Raw genomic sequence first — 20,397 nt, 5'->3', positions numbered from 1 at the left:
TGCGCAGAGGTGCAGTCTGTCCTGTGTGCAGAGAGACGCAGTCTGTCCTGTGTGCAGAGGTGCAGTCCGTACTGTGTGGAGAGGTGTACTCTGTACTGTGTGCAGGGAGGTGCAGTCTGTCCTGTGTGCAGAGGTGCAGTCTGTCCTGTGCGCAGAGAGGCGCAGTCTGTCCTGTGTGCAGAGAGGTGCAGTATGTACTAGGTGCAGTCTCTTCCTGGTGTTGGCAGTGGGTCAGATGCCCGCATGGCCCGGAGGTAGGGAAGTGCTCCTCGCATGAAGGCTATCTGCCAGTCCCTGCTCGTCTATACCCCTTGTCTCAGGTTGGTGCCTGGCTCTCCCCCGGTGCCCGTATGCTGCAGTGCGTGCCCACGCTCGCCCACCTGTCTCTGGGCGTCTAATAACATGTAATTCCTGTTTCACTCACCTCCTCTCCTCTCTGTCTCTGCAAGCATCCGGTGCTGGGAGCAGCAGGTGAGGCTGCGGGCTGTGCAGGTGGGAGCCTGGGGGTGGGGGCAGGTGGGGGCCTTGGGACAGTCAGTCTGATGCCAGCCTCTGAAATAATGTGTTCTGCTGCCCCTGATCACTCAAGTGTGCACTGTCTGTAGCAGACCACGCAGGTACCCCCGGTGGAACCCTTCTGTATACACACTGCCCCGGATCACTCCAGTGCAGACCACGCAGGTACCCCCAGTGAAACCCTTCTGTATACACACTGCCCCGGATTACTCCAATGCAGACCACGCAGGTACCCCCGGTGGAACCCTTCTGTATATACACTGCCCCGGATCACTCCAATGCAGACCACGCAGGTACCCCCGGTGGATCCCTTCTGTATACACACTGCCCCGGATCACTCCAGTGCAGACCACGCAGGTATCCCTGGTGGAACCCTTCTGTATACACACTGCCCCGGATCACTCCAGTGCAGACCAAGCAGGTACCCCAGGTGGATCCCTTCTGTATACACACTGCCCCGGATCACTCCAGTGCAGACCACGCAGGTACCCCCGGTGGATCCCTTCTTATACACACTGCCCCGGATCACTCCAATGCAGACCACGCAGGTACCCCCGGTGGAACCCTTCTGTATACACACTGCCCCGGATCACTCCAATGCAGACCACGCAGGTACCCCCGGTGGATCCCTTCTGTATACACACTGCCCTGGATTACTCCAGTGCAGACCACGCAGGTACCCCCGGTGGAACCCTTCTGTATACACACTGCCCCGGATCACTCCAGTGCAGACCTCGCAGGTACCCCCGGTGGAACCCTTCTGTATACACACTGCCCCGGATCACTCCAGTGCAGACCTCGCAGGTACCCCCGGTGGATCCCTTCTGTATACACACTGCCCCGGATCACTCCAGTGCAGACCTCGTAGGTACCCCCGGTGGATCCCTTCTGTATGCACACTGCCCCGGATCACTCCAGTGCAGACCACGCAGGTACCCCCGGTGGATCCCTTCTGTATACACACTGCCCCGGATCACTCCAGTGCAGACCACGCAGGTACCCCCGGTGGATCCCTTCTGTATACACACTGCCCCGGATCACTCCAGTGCAGACCTCGCAGGTACCCCCGGTGGAACCCTTCTGTATACACACTGCCCCGGATCACTCCAATGCAGACCACGCAGGTACCCCCGGTGGATCCCTTCTTATACACACTGCCCCGGATCACTCCAATGCAGACCACGCAGGTACCCCCGGTGGATCCCTTCTGTATACACACTGCCCCGGATCACTCCAGTGCAGACCACGCAGGTACCCCCGGTGGATCCCTTCTGTATACACACTGCCCCGGATCACTCCAGTGCAGACCACGCAGGTACCCCCGGTGGATCCCTTCTGTATACACACTGCCCCGGATCACTTCAGTGCAGACCTCGCAGGTACCCCCGGTGGAAGCCTTCTGTATACACACTGCCCCGGATCACTCCAATGCAGACCACGCAGGTACCCCCGGTGGATCCCTTCTGTATACACACTGCCCCGGATCACTCCAGTGCAGACCACGCAGGTACCCCCGGTGGATCCCTTCTGTATACACACTGCCCCGGATCACTCCAGTGCAGACCACGCAGGTACCCCCGGTGGATCCCTTCTGTATACACACTGCCCCGGATAACTCCAGTGCAGACCACACAGGTACCCCCGGTGGATCCCTTCTGTATACACACTGCCCTGCAGTACACTCTCCTGTAAACACACACATGCCCTAGCAGTACATTCTCATGTATACACACACAGGCCCCAGCAGTACACTCCTGTATACACACACAGGCCCCAGCAATACACTCCTCCTTTATACACACAGGCTCCAGCAGTACACTCCTCCTGTATACACAGAAAGGGTCAGATATCCTGTCCTGTATACACAGACAGGCTCCAGCAGTACACTCCTCCTGTATTCACAGACAGGCGTTGGTATCCTGTCCTGTATGCACACACAAGGCCCAGCAGTACACTCCTGTATACACACACAGGCCCCAGCAGTACACTCCTCCTGTATACACACACAGGCCCCAGCAGTACATTCCTCCTGTATGCACCCACAGGCTCCAGCAGTACAGTCCTCCTATATACACACACATGTCCTAGCAGTACACTTCACTTGTATACTCAGACAGGCTCTTGTACCCTGTCTTGTATACACACACAGGCCCTAGTAGTACGCTCCTCCTGTATGCACACACAGGCCCCAGCAGTACACTCCTCCTGGATACTCAGGCAGGAGTTGGTATCCTGTCCTGTATGCACACACAGGCCCCAGCAGTACACGCCTCCTGTATACACACACAGGCCCCAGCAGTACACTTCTCCTGTATATACACACAGGCTCCAGCAGTACACTCCTCCTGTATACACACACAGGACCCAGCAGTACACTCCTCCTGTATACACACACAGGACCCAGCAGTACACTCCTCCTGTATACACACACAGGCCCCAGCAGTACACTTCACCACTATGCACACAGGCCCTAGTAGTACACTCCTCCTGTATACAGAGGCTGAGGTATCCTGTCCTCTATATGCACCCAGGCCCCATCAGTGCACTCCTGTATTCGCACACGGGCAGGGCTCTGCTGTATTCATTGAGACACAGGCTCCAGCAGGGTTGTCCTGTATTCACACAGGCTCCAGCCGGGCTCTCCTGTATTCATACAGGCTGCAGCAGGGCTCTCCTGTATTCACACAGGCTCCAGCAGGGCTCTCCTGTATTCACACAGGCTGCAGCAGGGCTCTCCAATATTCATACACACACATGGTCTAGCAGGACTCTCTTGTATTCATAAACACACAGGCTCCAGCAGGGCTCTCCAGTATTCACACAGGCTCTAGGAGGGCTCTCATGTATTTACAGAGGCTCCAGCAGGGCTCTCCTGTATTCACACAGGCTGCAGCAGGGCTCTCCAATATTCATACACACACATGGTCCAGCAGGACTCTCCTGTATTCATACACACACAGGCTCCAGCAGGGATCTTCTGTATTCACACACACACACCGGCTTTAGCAGGGCTCTCCTGTATTCATAGAGACACAGGCTCCAGCCGGGCTCTCCTGTATTCACACAGGCTCCAGCCGGGCTCTCCTGTATTCATACAGGCTGCAGCAGGGCTCTCCTGTGTTCACACAGGCTCCAGCAGGGCTCTCCTGTATTCACACAGGCTGCAGCAGGGCTCTCCAATATTCATACACACACATGGTCTAGCAGGACTCTCTTGTATTCATAAACACACAGGCTCCAGCAGGGCTCTCCAGTATTCACACAGGCTCTAGGAGGGCTCTCATGTATTTACAGAGGCTCCAGCAGGGCTCTCCTGTATTCACACAGGCTGCAGCAGGGCTCTCCAATATTCATACACACACATGGTCCAGCAGGGCTCTCCTGTATTCATACACACACAGGCTCCAGCAGGGATCTTCTGTATTCACACACACACACCGGCTTTAGCAGGGCTCTCCTGTATTCATAGAGACACAGGCTCCAACAGGGCTCTCCTGTCTTCACACAGGCTCCAACACGGCTCTCCTGTATTCACACACACACACACCGGCTTCAGCAGGGCTCTCCTGTATTCATAGAGACACAGGCTCCGACAGGGCTCTCCTGTCTTCACACAGGCTCCAGCAGGGCTCTCCAGTATTCACACAGGCTCCAGCCGGGCTCTCCTGTATTCACACAGGCTCCAGCAGGGCTCTCCTGTATTCACACAGGCTCCAGCAGGGCTCTCCAGTATTCACACAGGCTCCAGCAGGGCTCTCCAGTATTCACACAGGCTCCAGCCGGGCTCTCCTGTATTCACACAGGCTCCAGCAGGGCTCTCCTGTATTCACACAGGCTCCAGCAGGGCTCTCCAGTATTCACACAGGCTCCAGCAGGGCTCTCCTGTATTCACACAGGCTCCAGCAGGGTTCTCCTGTATTCATACACACACAGGCTCCAGCAGGGCTCTCCTGTATTCACACAGGCTCCAGCAGGGCTCTTCTGTATTCATACACACACAGGCTCCAGCAGGGCTCTCCTGTATTCATATAGACACAGACTCCGACATGGGTCTCCTGTATTCACACAGGCTCCAGCAGGGATCTCCTGTATTCACACAGGCTCCAGCAGGGCTCTCCTGTATTCATAGAGACACAGGCTTCAGGAGGGCTCTCCTGTATTCACACAGGCTCCAGAGGGTCTGTCCTGTATTCATACACACACAGGCTCCAGCAGGGCTGTCCTGTATTCGCGCACACACAGGCTCCAGCAGGGCTCTTCTGTATTCATAAACATACAGGCTCCAGCAGGGCTTTCCTGTATTCACACAGGCTCCAGCAGGGTCTTCTGTATTCATACACACACAGGCTCCAGCAGGGCTCTCCTGTATTCATATAGACACAGACTCCGACATGGGTCTCCTGTATTCACACAGGCTCCAGCAGGGCTCTCCTGTATTCACACAGGCTCCAGCAGGGTCTTCTGTATTCATACACACACAGGCTCCAGCAGGGCTCTTCTGTATTCATAAACATACAGGCTCCTGCAGGGCTCTCCTGTATTCACACAGGCTCCAGCAGGGCTCTCCTGTATTCATACACACACCGGCTTCAGCAGGGCTCTCCTGTATTCATAGAGACACAGACTCCGACACGGCTCTCCTGTATTCACACAGGATCCAACAGGGATCTCCTGTATTCATATAGACACAGACTCCGACATGGGTCTCCTGTATTCACACAGGCTCCAGCAGGGCTCTCTTGTATTCACACAGGCTCCAGCAGGACTCTCCTGTATTCATAGAGACACAGGCTCCAGCAGGTTTATTCTGTATTCATACACACAGGCTCCTGCAGGTCTCTCCTGTATTCATACACACACCGGCTCCGATAGGGCTCTCCTGTATCCATACACACACAGGCTCCAACAGGGCTCTCCTGTATTCATACACACACAGGCTCTAGCATGCCCCCCCTGTAGACACACAGACCTGTCTCATTCAAGGCCCAGTTTCCTCATACTTTTTTCCTTTCCTCTTCACAGGGCACCTCAGGCAGTGACGGGCCATCAGGACCCCCCGGTGAGAGGGTAAGTAGGACCTTTCCTTGCCCCTGTGCATATACCTGCATGAGATTCCTGTACCCACCAGAGTGGCCTGTGACCAGCTCTTAGGGCAGCATTATACCTGTCCGTAGGGCAATCTGTGCTGTACCTTCAATCGACACCTTCCATGGGGGAGCGAACCCCAGAAGTTGGGGCACCATGCTTGGGGTCCCTGCAGGCAGTTCCTTCACTGTCTGCTTTTGGGGACGATACTGTATGTTGCCCCCTGGGGTCCGATCTTTTTTGGGTGGAGGGCTTTAATTATATTCCCTCCATGGCCTTCGCTTCACGGTGTCCATGGTTGCCCTGAAAGGAATCTACAGAACTTGGTGGGAGTGGATGGACCTCCGCCGGTGCTCTCTCTCGTGCTGTCTGTAGGGGGGCCGCTTATTGCTCCTAACCTATGTCTTTTTGATGTTCTAGGGTCTGCCGGGGCCGCAAGGTCCCAATGGGTTTCCAGGACCGAAAGGCCCCCCGGTGAGTACATGTTCGGATGTTCATTCGAGATCCAAGGTTAAATGGGGCAACGAATGAGGTATGGGGTGCTCAGGGTACAGGGGTAACGGAGGAGATGGTGGTGAGAGCACCATAGGACACTGGCAATCGATGGGATTCTGGGGTAAATAAAGATCTTGATAGGGACAGTGAGTTAGGGAGAATCAGTAAGACACTGGGGAGCCTAATGAGACTTTGCGGTAATTGATAGGACTTTGAGGAGTCCAATGAGAAGATGAGGTAATCAATAGGACATTGAGGAATCCATTGAGACACTTGGACAATGAATGTGACATTGAGGAGGCCATTCAGACTCTTGGTTAATCAATGGGACATTGGGAAGGCCAATGAGACATTGGGTTAATCAATTGGACATTGAGAATGTCAATGAAAGATTGGGTTAATTAATAGGACATTGAGAAGGCCAATGAGACATTGGATTAATCAATATGACATTGAAGACGCCAATGAGAGATTGGGTTAATCAATAGGACATTGAGAAGGCCAATGTAATATTGGGTTAATCAATAGGACAATGAGAAGGCCAATGAGGCACTGGGTTAATCAATATAACATTGAGGACGCCAATGAGAGATTGGGTTAATCAATATGACATTGAGGACACAATGAGAGATTGGGTTAATCAATAGGACATTGAGAAGGTCAATGAGACATTGGGTTAATCAATTGGACATTGAGGAATCCGTTTAGGCACTGGGTTAATCAATTGGACATTGAGGACACCAATGAGAGATTGGGTTAATCAATATGACATTGAGAAGGTCAATGAGACATTGGGTTAATCAATATGACATTGAGAAGACCCATGAGACACTGGGTTAATCAATTGGACATTTAGGAATCCGTTGAGAGACTGGGTTAATCAATAGGACATTGAGAAGGCCAATGAGAGATTGGGTTAATCAATAGGACATTGAGAAGGCCAATGAGACACTGGGTTAATTAATAGGACATTGAGGAATCCGTTGAGACACTTGGGTAATGAATATGACATTAAGAAGGCCATTTAGACACTGGGTTAATCAATACAACATTGAGAAGGCCAATGAGACACTGAGTTAATCAATAGGACATTGAGAAGGCCAATGAGACACTGAGTTAATCGATAGGACATTGAGAAGGCCAATGAGAGATTGGGTTAATCAATAGGACATTGAAGAAGGCCAATGAGACGTTTGGTTAATCAATAGGACATTGAGAAGGCCAATGAGACGTTGGGTTAATCAGTAGGACATTGAGAAAGCCAATGAGACGTTGGGTTAATCAGTAGGACATTGAGAAGGCCAATGAGACATTGGGTTAATCAATAGGACATTGAGAAGGTCAATGAGACATTGGGCTGATCAATAGGACATTGAGAAGGCCAGCGAGCCATTGAGTTAATCAATAGGACATTGAGGTCGCCAACGAGAGATTGGGTTCATCAATAGGACATTGAAGAAGGCCAATGAGACGTTTGGGTAATCAATAGCTCTTTAAGGAGGGCAATGAGACATTGGTGTAATCAAAAAAACACAAGTGAGGATCAATTAATGATTGGGAAATTGATAAGACACTGATGGAGTTTAATATGACATTGTAGATAATCGATAAGACACCAAGGCAATCAGTGAGACATTGGGGTAATCCAAGAGACATCAGCACCAAGGGTTTGGAATGTATATATTGATATATGTGTCTGTATCCATGGGTATACATCGATATACGTGGACCTCTATTCAGAGGACACTACGGTTTATGTTCTCACCTCTCAGAAATACGTTTGTTGCACACTCCTATCGAGTAGGGACTCTATCAAGAATCCCAAAAGCCCCAGTCCTCCATTCTGTACATATGAACCTAACCTCTTCTTTCTCACCCTAGGGCCCACCAGGAAAGGACGGCATCCCAGGGCACCCTGGCCAGAGAGGAGAAGTTGTAAGTATTTGAGTTTGGTTTGAGAAGTCCTGGGTTTCGTAGGTTCATGTTAGATCCCACCTCCTCTTTCACGTGAGTCATACGTCTAGATAACACCGTTTCTGGTGTCTGAGACCCCCTTTTACAGTAGGGCTGGGCTGAAGATGCACATTTGTTGCCATCAGTGCTCCCACTCGTTTGGAACAAATTTCTGACTTTCATGGGATTCACAAAGATTTACGTTAGCACTTGAGTCATTGGTTACCTGGGTCATTCATGTACATAAAATGTATCCACATGGGTCAGGACATTTAGGGTTACTCCGTTACAATGGTGACCGATATCCCAACCGTGGAAATATTAATCCCATTATATCCTATGGGATTTATATTTCGGTGAACGAGATATCCGCCACTGTTGTGACGGAGTAACCCGTCCACCGAGATCTAAATGAGGCCCTTAGTTCTTTTCCACCCCAAGGGGAATATTTCTTAAAATGTACGCCAAGGCCACACACAGAAGGAGTACAGCCTTGTGTGTTGTGCTTCCCTGATCCTTTGTGCTTCTGAGAGCATGGTCACAACTGTCACAAAGTAGTTCTGGTACAGTGTGGCACCTGTTCGTCACAGTCTACCTCTTGGCGCTATGCTGTGCATCAGCCCTGACAGATTGGCAACAGGACATGAAAGGATTTTCAGCTCTCTCTGGGTGTCAGTAAAGATGACTGTACACCCTCCCCACTCGCAGTCTAGAATACATAGGAGCAATGTACGTGGGTTTACATGGTGGAAAACTACCTGCACGTGATATAAGAGTACTTACAACACATGTGAGGTTTTTGGGGTGTTCGCCCACTTTTCAGGGTGTCACACTGCAATACCCACAGGCCCTCTCTTAACTCGAAACTTGCAAAAGTGGTTAATTTCCCCATTAGAGGAATGACCACATTTCTAGAAAAACCCTCGAGCATCAAATTTCACTGTTCCTGATTCTGTGAAATGTAGATATGCAAAAACCTCTGATAATGGGTGCCTCCATCTCTTACTAAAGTTCTGCATCCCTCCCTCCCTCCCGTGTATCGTAGGGGTCTGTGACCGGGGACCCTGCCAAGGCACGTTCATACTCATTCACTTGCCACCCTCTAAAGATGTCATCCTGAGGTGGAATGTACTGATTATCTAGACAGATATCCATACTTCTTGTCTGCAGGCCTGTTCTCCTCTCCAGGGGCCCCTTGCAGTGCATTCATAGAGGGTCTGTCGGGATTACTTACTGTTTAGCAGCTTGAAGATGTTCTGCTCCTGACTGACTCTCAGTCTGATATCACTTGTGTGTATCTTACTTGCATTACTTGTACTTCCAGTATATTCATTCTAATATTGTCACTTTGCAGGGCTTCCAAGGCAAGACGGGTACCACTGGCCCACCCGGTGTTGTTGGCCCCCAGGTAAGTCACTTGTGGATACATGAGAAGTGAGACGATGCCACATGTGTGTGTTACCAGCTTCACCGGCTCCATGGGTTTCGCCCATGTTTCAGTTAGTTCCTGGCCTCCGTCACGTAGTAGGTGTTACACCATTGATTGTGTCTGCACCGCGATAGCTGTGTCATGCTTAGTCAAGGCAGGAGCCATGTGAGTGGCTGTTTCCATACGCCAGGAGTCATGAAATTGTAGATTTTCATGCCCAAGTAGTCACATGACTGCATGTTTACATACAACAGTAACCATGTAATTGGGTATTAATACGAACCTAGAGTTTTGGGACTGGAGATTTACAAACATATGAGCGCATGTTCACATGCACCAGTAGCCGTGTGAGTAGACACCTAGAGTTTTGGGACTAGAGATGTACATGCATATGCCCATGTTTACATACACCAGTAGCCATGTGAGTGGGTGTTTATATGCACCTAGTTTTGTCACTGTAGATTTACAAACATATGAGCGCATGTTTACATTCACCAGTAGCCGCGTGAGTGGGTGTTAAAATGCACCTCGAGTTTTGGGACTGGAGATTTGCATACATATGACCACATACTCACAAGCACCAGTAGCCGTCTGAGTGGGTGTTAATATGCATCTAGACTTTTGGGACTGTAGATTTACATGCATAATTAACCACATGTTTACATACACAAGTAGCCATGTGAGGGGGTGTTAATATGCAGTTATACTTTTGGAAATGGATATTTACATTCATATGACCCCTTGTTTACATTCACCCGTAGCCGTGTGAGAGGGTGATAATATGCATCTACACCTTTGTGACTGTAGCTTTATAGACATATGGAGCACATGTTTACATACACCAATAGCCGTGGGAGAGGGTGTTAATATGCACCTAGAGTTTTGTGACTGGAGATATACATACATATGACCGCATGTTTACATGCTCCAGTAGCCGTATGAGTGGGTGTTAATATGCACCCAGAGTTTGGGGACTGTAGATTTGCATACATATCACCGCATGTTCACATAAACTAGTAGCCATGTGAGTGGTTTGTAATATGCAAATATGCACCTAGAGTTTTGGGGCTGGAGATTTATATACATCTGGCCACATCTTTACATACACCATTAGCTATGTGAGTGGGTGTTAATATGAACCTATAGTGTTGGGACTGGAGATTTGCATATATATGACCACATGTTCCCATACACCAGTAGCCATGTGAGCTGGTGTTAATATGCACTTAAGAGTTTAGCTGCATCAGTAGTCATGTGCATGGATGGTACCCCTGTGAAACCAGGATCCATATGAGTGGATGTGTGCATAATTGCTGACATGCTTCCGTTGCCTTTATGTTTACTTGCACCCACATTCATGCACCTGAGTGTGTATTTGCATCAATAGCCATGTGCATGGATGTTTACAAACGCCAGTACACATGTGCTCAGATGATTACCTACAACCTGAGGCATGTGATTGCGTTTCCATGTGCCTGTGAGCCTGCTTGCATCGCTATAAATGTGCATGAATGTTTACTTGCACAATTAGCCACACGCAGAGATGTTTACATACAGCAGTGCCCATGTGAACGGATGACAGATCTGGCGTTGTGTGGTTGGTTGTCTAGGTACAACAGCTTAGTGACTCTACTTGCCATGTGATTGGATTGTTGCGTTTACCAGGAACCACATGATTGTGTGGTTGCATAAATATGTAGCCATGTGATTGGATGTTTATATACCTGAACAAACTCATGCAGTAGCACACATTTGTGGCCTGAGAGGCACAGACCGCATTACCACGGCCCTCACATCCTGTGATTGGCTACTCTCTAGAGGGAGTCCCCGCTTTAATGGTTCACGGCTCTGTTCATGTTGTGCTCCTGGCTCCCAGACCCTTCAGGCTCCACCATTCCTCCTGGTGCCTGTGATTATCAGCAGCTTCCTGGCCCTACTTTCACCTAAGCTTAAAACAAGCGTTGCCAATGCGCCGTGCTAATGTCAGAAAGTGTTTCTACAGTCACTGGTGAACTTAGGCACTCAACAAGGCACTTTGCATTCACTGGATAACTCATCCTTTCCTTCTCCCACTGACTCATTCTTGCTTCCAAGCACTTACTCATCTGCAATAAAACACACACACAAACATAATAAGCACACGTAAGGTAAATTCAAAAGAATACAGTAGAATAAAGAAAACACACTGACACCACAATGTGGCAAGTATAGGCTTTCAATTGAAATAAAATTAATTATAGTAGTAGATGGCCGTCTTGCAATGGTTGTCATATATAGTGTACTGTCTTTTTATTGTTCCATCATGGCTGCCAAGTTTAGAAGTAATTTGTTGGGCATGATAGAGTGGTAAAGAAATAATACACATGGGACAATAGCATTCCAAGATGGCCGCCTGCTTTAGGAGCAGTAGCCGCATGTGATGCAGCGGTCTGGGTCCCAGTAGTGTTGTCAATTGAAGCTGCTGGATGCTTTGGAAAAAGAAAGGAGACATGAAAAGTAGTAAGTGCAAAGCTAAAGTATTAGCGATTCAATCAATCAATTAATCAGTAGATTTGTAGAGCGCTTCTTGTCCCCCGTGAGGGCCTTCAGGCTGTGGCAGGGTGTCTGTTGATTGACCGAATAGCCAGGTCTTCAGGGACGTTCGGAACTCTGGAAGAGATGGTATGGTCTGTAGATGAAAGGTTAGCTCGTTCCATGTTTCGCTGCTAGGTAGGAGAAGGAGCGACCTCCACATCTGCTACGTGGGATGTGGGGGTAAGGGTTAGAGAAAGGGATGCGGAGCCTATACACACTGGCATTGAAGAGCGCTTCTTTTCAGGCAGATGTGCACGTGTCATCAGGAAAAAAAGAACGTGAATAACACTAGAATAGACCAACCATAGCAGAGGGCTGACCCAAGGCCCTCTATGTAAGGATGTGATGCATGCATTTCCTTGTGTTTGTCTTGGATACAAGTCCCTGGGAGACATTTGAACCTGTCTGATGCACCCCAGAGGATCTAGTCTGGATTATCATGGTGCAAATCTTCTATCACCAAGGTTTGTCAAAGTGGGTAACCAAACCCTTTGCCTACTAAGGTCATCTGTGAGATTAGATGCAACATAACGCATGTTGACAGTCTTCACGGCATCGTAATAACAACCACCCTCAAAGGTCAATAGGCTTCAACTTTTGCTTTGCATAATATATCAGTCAGACCCGTTTCATTTACCGTAAGTTTTTATAATGAACAGATCATATCTATGGCCTCTTACATAACTTTTTGCTAATGAACCAACCAGTCTAGAAGCCTTCCTGCCATAATACCCTACTGAGGCCTACTGTACTGAGCATAAGTTTTCCCACAAGGCAATCCTCAGGCATATAAATGTAGAATGAAAAATGAGCACAAAATTAGAGTTGGCAGAGTAGAGTAGCACCTGGTCCTTCCCAAGGGCAAGAGCAGATTCTCACACGAGTGGAACCTTCTACCCCAAAGCTTTGTCTAGAGGCGAAGCCACACCAGAGCTCTTACCCATGACATCTATCTATCCGTCGAACCCCCAGAACCTTTCACAATTAACTAAACTGGTCTACACCCGTTATCACTGGCTTGTCACCATAAGCAACCCAAAACCTCTGTACTGCACAAAATATTTCCCACAAGGCAACCATCAGAAATGCTGAAAAAAAACTACAAAACTACATTTGGCAAATAATATACCCGTAAGGAGGTCGCAAGGATTTCACACAGCGCTAATCTCTGGTACCCACAGGGTTTGTCAGGCGAGGCGGCCTACCACAGTAATCTGGCCACCTAACAAAGTACCTGCTGAAATATGATAGCCGAAGGAGCTGGTGGGGCTGGGCAGAACCTCCGCTCAGTCAGACTCCTACGTGCACACATCCAACGCATACACAGAAACACATCTGGAGGTCGAGCCTTGTCGTCTATCACTGTTAAAGTGTGCAACGACCTCGCTGTGCAGATTAGAGCCCCCTTGTCTTTCACTCCTAAAGTGTGCGACGACCTCGCTGTACATATTAGAGCCCCCTCGTCTATCACGCCTAAAGTGTCGACGGCCTCACTGTACATATGACAGCCTCCTCGTCTATCACTCCCAAAGTGTGCAACGACCTCGCTATACATATTAGAGCCTCCTCGCTGCTCCTTGAGATCCATAAGAGACTGAGGATGGCTCCTTGAAGACTCCCTCTCTGTGCCCCTGATGAGGCTGGGAACCTTCACCTGCCAGGTGCCAGAATACCTTTAATGGTGATAGCGTGCTCTTGCATACATGACAATGCATACCATAACATAACATGACACAGTGTAGCATAACAGGAGGGATGATAAAGATGTCATCATTACTGCGGGAGTAGAGGGGGCAGTCAGTGCTCCACATTACAGGAAACAGAGGCGCTCAGTCTGCTTTGCATGAGAGTCCTTCGGTTACCGAAGGAGTAGAGGGGGCAGTCAGTGCTCCCCGCTACAGGAAACAGAGGTGCTCAGTCTGCTTTGCAGGAGAGTCCTTCGGTTACCGAAGGAGTAGGTGAGGCAGTCAGTGCTCCCCGCTACAGGAAACAGAGGCGCTCAGTCTGCTCTGCAGGAGAGTAGAGGGGGCAGTCAGTGCTCCCCGCTACAGGAAACAGAGGCGCTCAGTCTGCTCTGCAGGAGAGTAGAGGGGTCAGTCAGTGCTCCCCGCTACAGGAAACAGAGGCGCTCAGTCTGCTTTGCAGGAGAGTCCTTCGGTTACCGAAGGAGTAGAGGGGGCAGTCAGTGCTCCCCGCTACAGGAAACAGAGGCGCTCAGTCTGCTTTGCATAAGAGTCCTTCGGTTACCGAAGGAGTAGGGGGGGCAGTCAGTGCTTCCCGCTACAGGAAACAGAGGCGCTTAGTCTGCTTTGCAGGAGAGTCCTTCGGTTACTGAAGGAGTAGAGGGGGCAGTCAGTGCTCCCCGCTACAGGAAACAGAGGCGCTCAGTCTGCTCTGCAGGAGAGTAGAGGGAGCAGTCAATGCTCCCCGCTACAGGAAACAGAGGCGCTCAGTCTGCTTTGCAGGAGACTCCTTCGGTTACCGAAGGAGTAGAGGGGGCAGTCAGTGCTCCCCGCTACAGGAAACAGAGGCGCTCAGTCTGCTTTGCATAAGAGTCCTTCTGTTACCGAAGGAGTAGGGGGGGCAGTCAGTGCTTCCCGCTACAGGAAACAGAGGCGCTTAGTCTGCTTTGCAGGAGAGTCCTTCGGTTACTGAAGGAGTAGAGGGGGCAGTCAGTGCTCCCTGCTACAGGAAACAGAGGTGCTCAGTCTGCTCTGCAGGAGAGTCCTTCGGTTACCGAAGGAGTAGAGGGGGCAGTCAGTGCTCCCCTCTACAGGAAACAGAGGCGCTCAGTCTGCTCTGTAGGAGAGTCCTTCGGTTACCGAAGGAGTAGAGGGGGCAGTCAGTGCTCTCCGCTACAGGAAACAGAAGCACTCAGTCTGCTCTGCAGGAGAGTCCTTCGGTTACCGAAGGAGTAGAGGGGGCAGTCAGTGCTCTCTGCTACAGGAAACAGAGGCGCTCAATCTGCTTTGCAGGAGAGTCCTTCAGTTACTGAAGGAGTAGAGGTGGCAGTCAGTGCTTCCAGCTACAGGAAACTGAGGTACTCAGTCTGCTTTTCAGGAGAGTCCTTCGATTAATGAAGGACTAGAGGGGGCAGTCAGTGTCAAGAAGATGTTTGTTGCAATGTAGCAAACTATATGTATTTTTCAGTTTATTTTTCAATGTATTCCGCATCAAAACTAACCCTTGCAAAATCTTAATTTTTGTGAATACTGTTTTTCAGCATTAGTATTTTAACAAGAAGTAATCACACTCACCTCCCACTCTGTTATAGGTTGTGAGAAGTAAAGAAATAGTAATCATAAGTACAAAAGAATCTTTAGTTGCAAACTCTGTCTCTGCACCTGAGGGCTGGTACACAATCTGAAGAAAAGAGAACGTAAAAATAACATGTTGTTGATGGGCTTCACTGATCATTTTGTTTTCCTCATACCACTGCCTTTTTTCCTCTTTCCAACCAGGGTGCAGCAGGCGAGAGCGGTCCCATGGGGGAGAGAGGACACCCTGGTCCTCCCGGACCTCCTGGCGAACAGGGTCTTCCTGGACCATCTGGAAAGGAGGGAACCAAGGTGAGTGTGTCAAGGGCTGGGTTTGTTTTGAATTTAGGCAAAACAGTGGTGATGTTTGCAGAGGTAACGTTTTCTTTGGCCTATATCCTCTCCAGCCGTGGATGAGGTTGCATCTGGGAGTGGGTGTTTTTGCTTGCTTACTTCACACCCTGTTTGTCCTATGTTCACAGGGTGACCCAGGTCCTATTGGTACTCCCGGAAAAGATGGCCCTGCCGGACTCCGTGGTTTCCCTGGTGAGCGAGGTCTTCCTGGCACTCCAGTAAGTACCATACAGTGTCGGCTTGTGTTGCGCTCTCCACCAGGGGTCGGGGCTTGGGATGTGATATACCGCTTGAATTGTGGTGCTGTGGACACTGGGCACCTGCAGTGCGGATGCAGGGGATCCAGAGGGCCAGCGACAGAGAAGTAATTAATTGAGTCAGTGAGTGCTCAGCATTGCTCCCACACTTACTGTGGTGCTGACCCCACGGAAGCACGATGCTGACTGGAAGCTCTTGCGTGGCTTTCATGGCAAACTGAGAGATATTTTGCAGCTGTTGCTCGAACATGAATTTACCTTGAAAAATGAAAGACAAGAGGCATTTGGCAAAATAGGAACAGTTGGTTTAATTGAATGCAGTGGCCAGGAAAACAGGCAACAGAGTCGGGGTCTGAACACTGTCTCAAAGCACATTGGTTTCAGCCTTACATGAAGCATCATAAAACGATTTTTACATTCCTTTGGAGACAGAAATCTAGGCCCAGTCATGGGGCCATAAATCTGGCCGTTTGATAAGGAACCCAGAAGGGTCTCGACCTTGCGTGGACAATGCTGGGCCAGTGGGTATGTGTCTAGATATCTGGCATGGGGAGCACATGATCACTGTGTGTAGTGTGTATACCGTGCTCTGATTGGCTGTGTGTTCCTAACTTAGTGTGACTTCTGACTTTATGGTTGTTTTTAGGAGCGCATGCCCCTCCGGTCAAACGTGTTTTATTAGGGACAACCTCCTGAGACCATTGTGGTGTCGCTGTCTATCTGTGGGATCGATCTGGGTTTTCCTGTTTGCACGCTTGTCTAAGGGTTACGTGTCACCCCACCTGTGATCTGTCAATCAGTTGCTTCAAGCCTAGGTTGCAGGTCCTGCCTGACCAAGTATTTCTGACTCGAGGCTGAAGGGGTGTTCACATCTGGTAAATTCAACAATGGAGATGAGAGTCCGTTATTATACGTACATATATCATGGTGTACATTAACATTGTATTTATCAATATAAACACAGCATCTCTGTATCTAACAAGGCCTTCTTTTTCACACGCTGAACCAGCGCCGCCACTGTTACCACTGACCCTGATCTCTTTTTTTTCTTTTCTAGGGCGGTGGAGGACTGAAAGGTAATGAAGGCCCAGCCGGTCCACCAGGCCCCGCGGTGAGTATTTGCTGCCAGTGGTGGATCCTTTGTCCTCAGGGTCCTGTGCTACGAATAGGGGAAGGGGGGAGATTAATGTGAAGGGAAAAGGGAATATGCACAAGACAAAACAAGAATATGAGGTCCTGCCAAAGTGATGCTCAGAGATATGTTGAGTTTGCATATCTGGATTAGGAAACTACTTCTGCTGTGGTGCTAAGCAATGCTTCTTTTCTTCCCTTCAGGGATCCCCAGGAGAGAGAGGAGGGCCAGGCCAGGGTGGTGCCATTGGTCCCCCAGGTCGGCCAGGCCCTCAGGGGCCACCCGGTCCTGCTGGAGAGAAAGGCGTTCCGGTGAGTACATGAAGGTCATCGTATTGGGCACTCCGTGGAGGGGAATGGTCTTCTTTTCTAGAGGGGACTTCTACTTGGTTCTTTATTGGAAAAGGGTTAGTTGCTCAAAACAAGTCTCACAATTGGGACCTAGAACATGCACACATGTTAGTACTGGTGCATATAAAAAAGGTGGTCTTATTTCCATTGTGTCTGCACCTGTCTGCCAAAGTGCAGCACAGGTTGTTGAATCCTTAGTCCCAGGTGTGAGGGCCAAGCCATTTAGGGTGTGGTGAGTAAAATGTGGGATAAAATGTGGGATATCCCAGCCCACTGGACTATCCGTATCCCGTCTCATTCGGAGATGAAGGTAACTTCATTCCAAAGCTGGAATCTCAGCTGCTTTGCCAGTGGAGATCTTTATCTGACAGCTCAGCCACCTTGGGAGTTCTGTTAGCAATGTGTTGAAAGACCGGTCCTACTAAGAACGAACCTTCCAATTAGTATTTTTGCGACCTACGTCCGCCATACAAGGCTTCGAGGAACTGCCATGAAAAATCATCAGTGTCTCAACACGCTGAGAGAAAACTCTTGGAAATAGTGGCTGGCTGACATTGCATTACATTTTTGACAAAATTGCTCCACTTTTGGCAAAACTATACCATTCAAGTCTTGCACAGGACAATAAGAGACAAGGGGCCCGATTCACAAAGGTAAACTCAGACCAAAAGTCTAAGTTTAGACCTGAAGTCTAAGTTTAGAGCTGAAGTCGGAATATGCCACGTTACAAGGCATGCCACGTTACATTGCATGCCATTACAACGCGGCCGTCAACGACTGCGTTGTTACATCGCATACCATTACAACGCAAGTCGTTACAATGACTTGCTGTAGGGGGCGTTAGATGTTGGAATAGGATAATTCACTATTCTACCTCCAGTCTGTGCAACAGTAGGGAAGGTGTTGGATTTTAAATCCAACACCTTCTGCCCTCTACAGCAAGTCATTGTAACGACTTGCGTTGTAAGTGTTTGCGATGTAACAACGCGGTCGTTGTAATGGACTGTGATGTATCGCATGCAATGTAAACAATGTTTCCCATGAAGTCTACGTTTAGACCTAGAGTCTAACTTCACTACTAGTAAAGTTAGAATTTTGGTCTAAGTAAGACTTTAAGTCTAAACTTAGAATTAGGTCTAAATTTAGACTTTTGACCTAAATTCAACCTTTGTAAAACGGGCCCTTGGTGTCTGGCAAATTTGCGGGCCACATGCGGATTATTACATGAGCGTTAAACACTAAAGATCTGCTTCTGCCAGCTCTGGGATTTGTTTCAGTGACGCAGTCTCCAACCCCGCTCCTTCCAGCGCCTCACCTGCCACTTCTTGCTCTGTAATGCCAGAGTGGTACGTGGAACCAGCTTCATCTGAGATCACTGATCTCCACCCCTCGTCCTTCACCAGCTCCATCGTTCTCTGCCACCTACCAAGGAATATACAGAAGAAGTACTCATTGGCCTTCTGTGTAAAGCCTCCTAAGGCTTCACGCTTCCTGCTCACACCAAGCGCCTCATCTCAACCTCATCATCTCGTCCATGACATCCTTGCCACATGATGTGCCTGCAGCCCAGACTGTCAGATCCCACCTCATCTGCTGACGCCATGCAACCAGCTTCACCATCACCAACCATATGTCTATCTACTGACGCAGCACAACCAGCTCCACCATCGCCTACCATATGTCTGTCTACTGACGCAGCACAACCAGCTTCACCATCGCCTACCATATGTCTATCTACTTACGCAGAGCAACCAGCTTCACCATCGCCTACCATATGTCTATCTACTGACGCAGCACAACCAGCTTCACCATCGCCTACCATATGTCTATCTACTGACGCAGAGCAAACAGCTTCACCATCGCCTACCATATGTCTATCTACTGACACAGCACAACCAGCTTCACCATCGCCTACCATATGTCTATCTACTGACGCAGCACAACCAGCTTCACCATTGCCTACCATATGTCTATCTACTGACACAGCACAACCAGCTTCACCATCGCCTACCATATGTCTATCTACTGACGCAGCACAACCAGCTTCACCATCGCCTACCATATGTCTATCTATTGACACAGAGCAAACAGCTTCACCATCGCCTACCATATGTCTATCTACTGACACAGCACAACCAGCTTCACCATCGCCTACCATATGTCTATCTACTGACGCAGCACAACCAGCTTCACCATCGCCTACCATATGTCTATCTACTGACGCAGCACAACCAGCTTCACCATTGCCTACCATATGTCTATCTACTGACACAGCACAACCAGCTTCACCATCGCCTACCATATGTCTGTCTACTGACGCAGAGCAAACAGCTTCACCATCGCCTGCCATATGTCTATCTACTGACGCAGCACAACCAGCTTCACCATCGCCTACCATATGTCTATCTACTGACGCAGCACAACCAGTAAGTTTTACTCCCCTATCTTTGTTGTTTCCGCCGGGCACCGGTAAACCCTTTTGGGTAGCTGTTGCGCCTAGATATAAATTTAAATAACATAACATAACAACCAGCTTCACCATCGCCTACCATATGTTCAACCTTCTCACCTCTCTAGCCATGAGCTGTCCAATGGCCTTTTTCTCATTCATTTTCATTTGCTAGGAGACACCGAAACTATGAAATAAGCATTGTTTGACCACCCCACACCGGGGATGCTAATCAGTGCTGTCCCTCGCCTGTCTCACATTTATGGCACACAGCACAAGACACACACAGAATCTGACAAGCCATATAAGCCAAAGTCATAAAACACCTGGCTCAAGTCACAACGGTAAACTTAAACTTTGTGTAAGTTTACTACTTTTTATTATTCACAAAGGTAAACTTATGCCAAAAGTCTAACTTTACCACTTTTTGGTATCCACAAACGTAAACTTAGACCAGAAATCTAACCTTACACCATTTTGGTATCTACAAACGTAAACTTAGACGAAAAGTCTAACTTTACCAGTACTAACTTGCCTTTATGAATA

The 20,397-nt window shown here is 49.1% G+C and overlaps 1 protein-coding gene across 8 annotated transcripts in view; it reads left to right on the top strand.

Annotated features, from left to right (window-relative positions):
- The window catches only part of COL11A2 (collagen type XI alpha 2 chain), a 348,341-nt gene that overhangs the window by 239,279 nt on the left and 88,665 nt on the right, over window positions 1-20,397 (top strand). For all 8 annotated transcript variants that reach the window (XM_085619742.1, XM_085619662.1, XM_085619350.1 and 5 more), the window contains 8 exons: window positions 5,539-5,583; window positions 6,022-6,075; window positions 7,978-8,031; window positions 9,404-9,457; window positions 15,514-15,621; window positions 15,792-15,881; window positions 16,978-17,031; window positions 17,256-17,363. In XM_085619742.1, the coding sequence (XP_085475868.1) occupies window positions 5,539-5,583; window positions 6,022-6,075; window positions 7,978-8,031; window positions 9,404-9,457; window positions 15,514-15,621; window positions 15,792-15,881; window positions 16,978-17,031; window positions 17,256-17,363 (567 nt within the window). The remainder of the gene's footprint in view (window positions 1-5,538; window positions 5,584-6,021; window positions 6,076-7,977; window positions 8,032-9,403; window positions 9,458-15,513; window positions 15,622-15,791; window positions 15,882-16,977; window positions 17,032-17,255; window positions 17,364-20,397) is intronic.

The sequence above is a fragment of the Triturus cristatus genome, chromosome 1_1 (assembly GCF_964204655.1).
Source record: "Triturus cristatus chromosome 1_1, aTriCri1.1, whole genome shotgun sequence".
Taxonomy (NCBI): Eukaryota; Metazoa; Chordata; class Amphibia; order Caudata; family Salamandridae; genus Triturus; species Triturus cristatus.
Note: the sequence above shows the minus strand (reverse complement) of the source record. Positions and strands in the feature narration are given on the sequence as shown.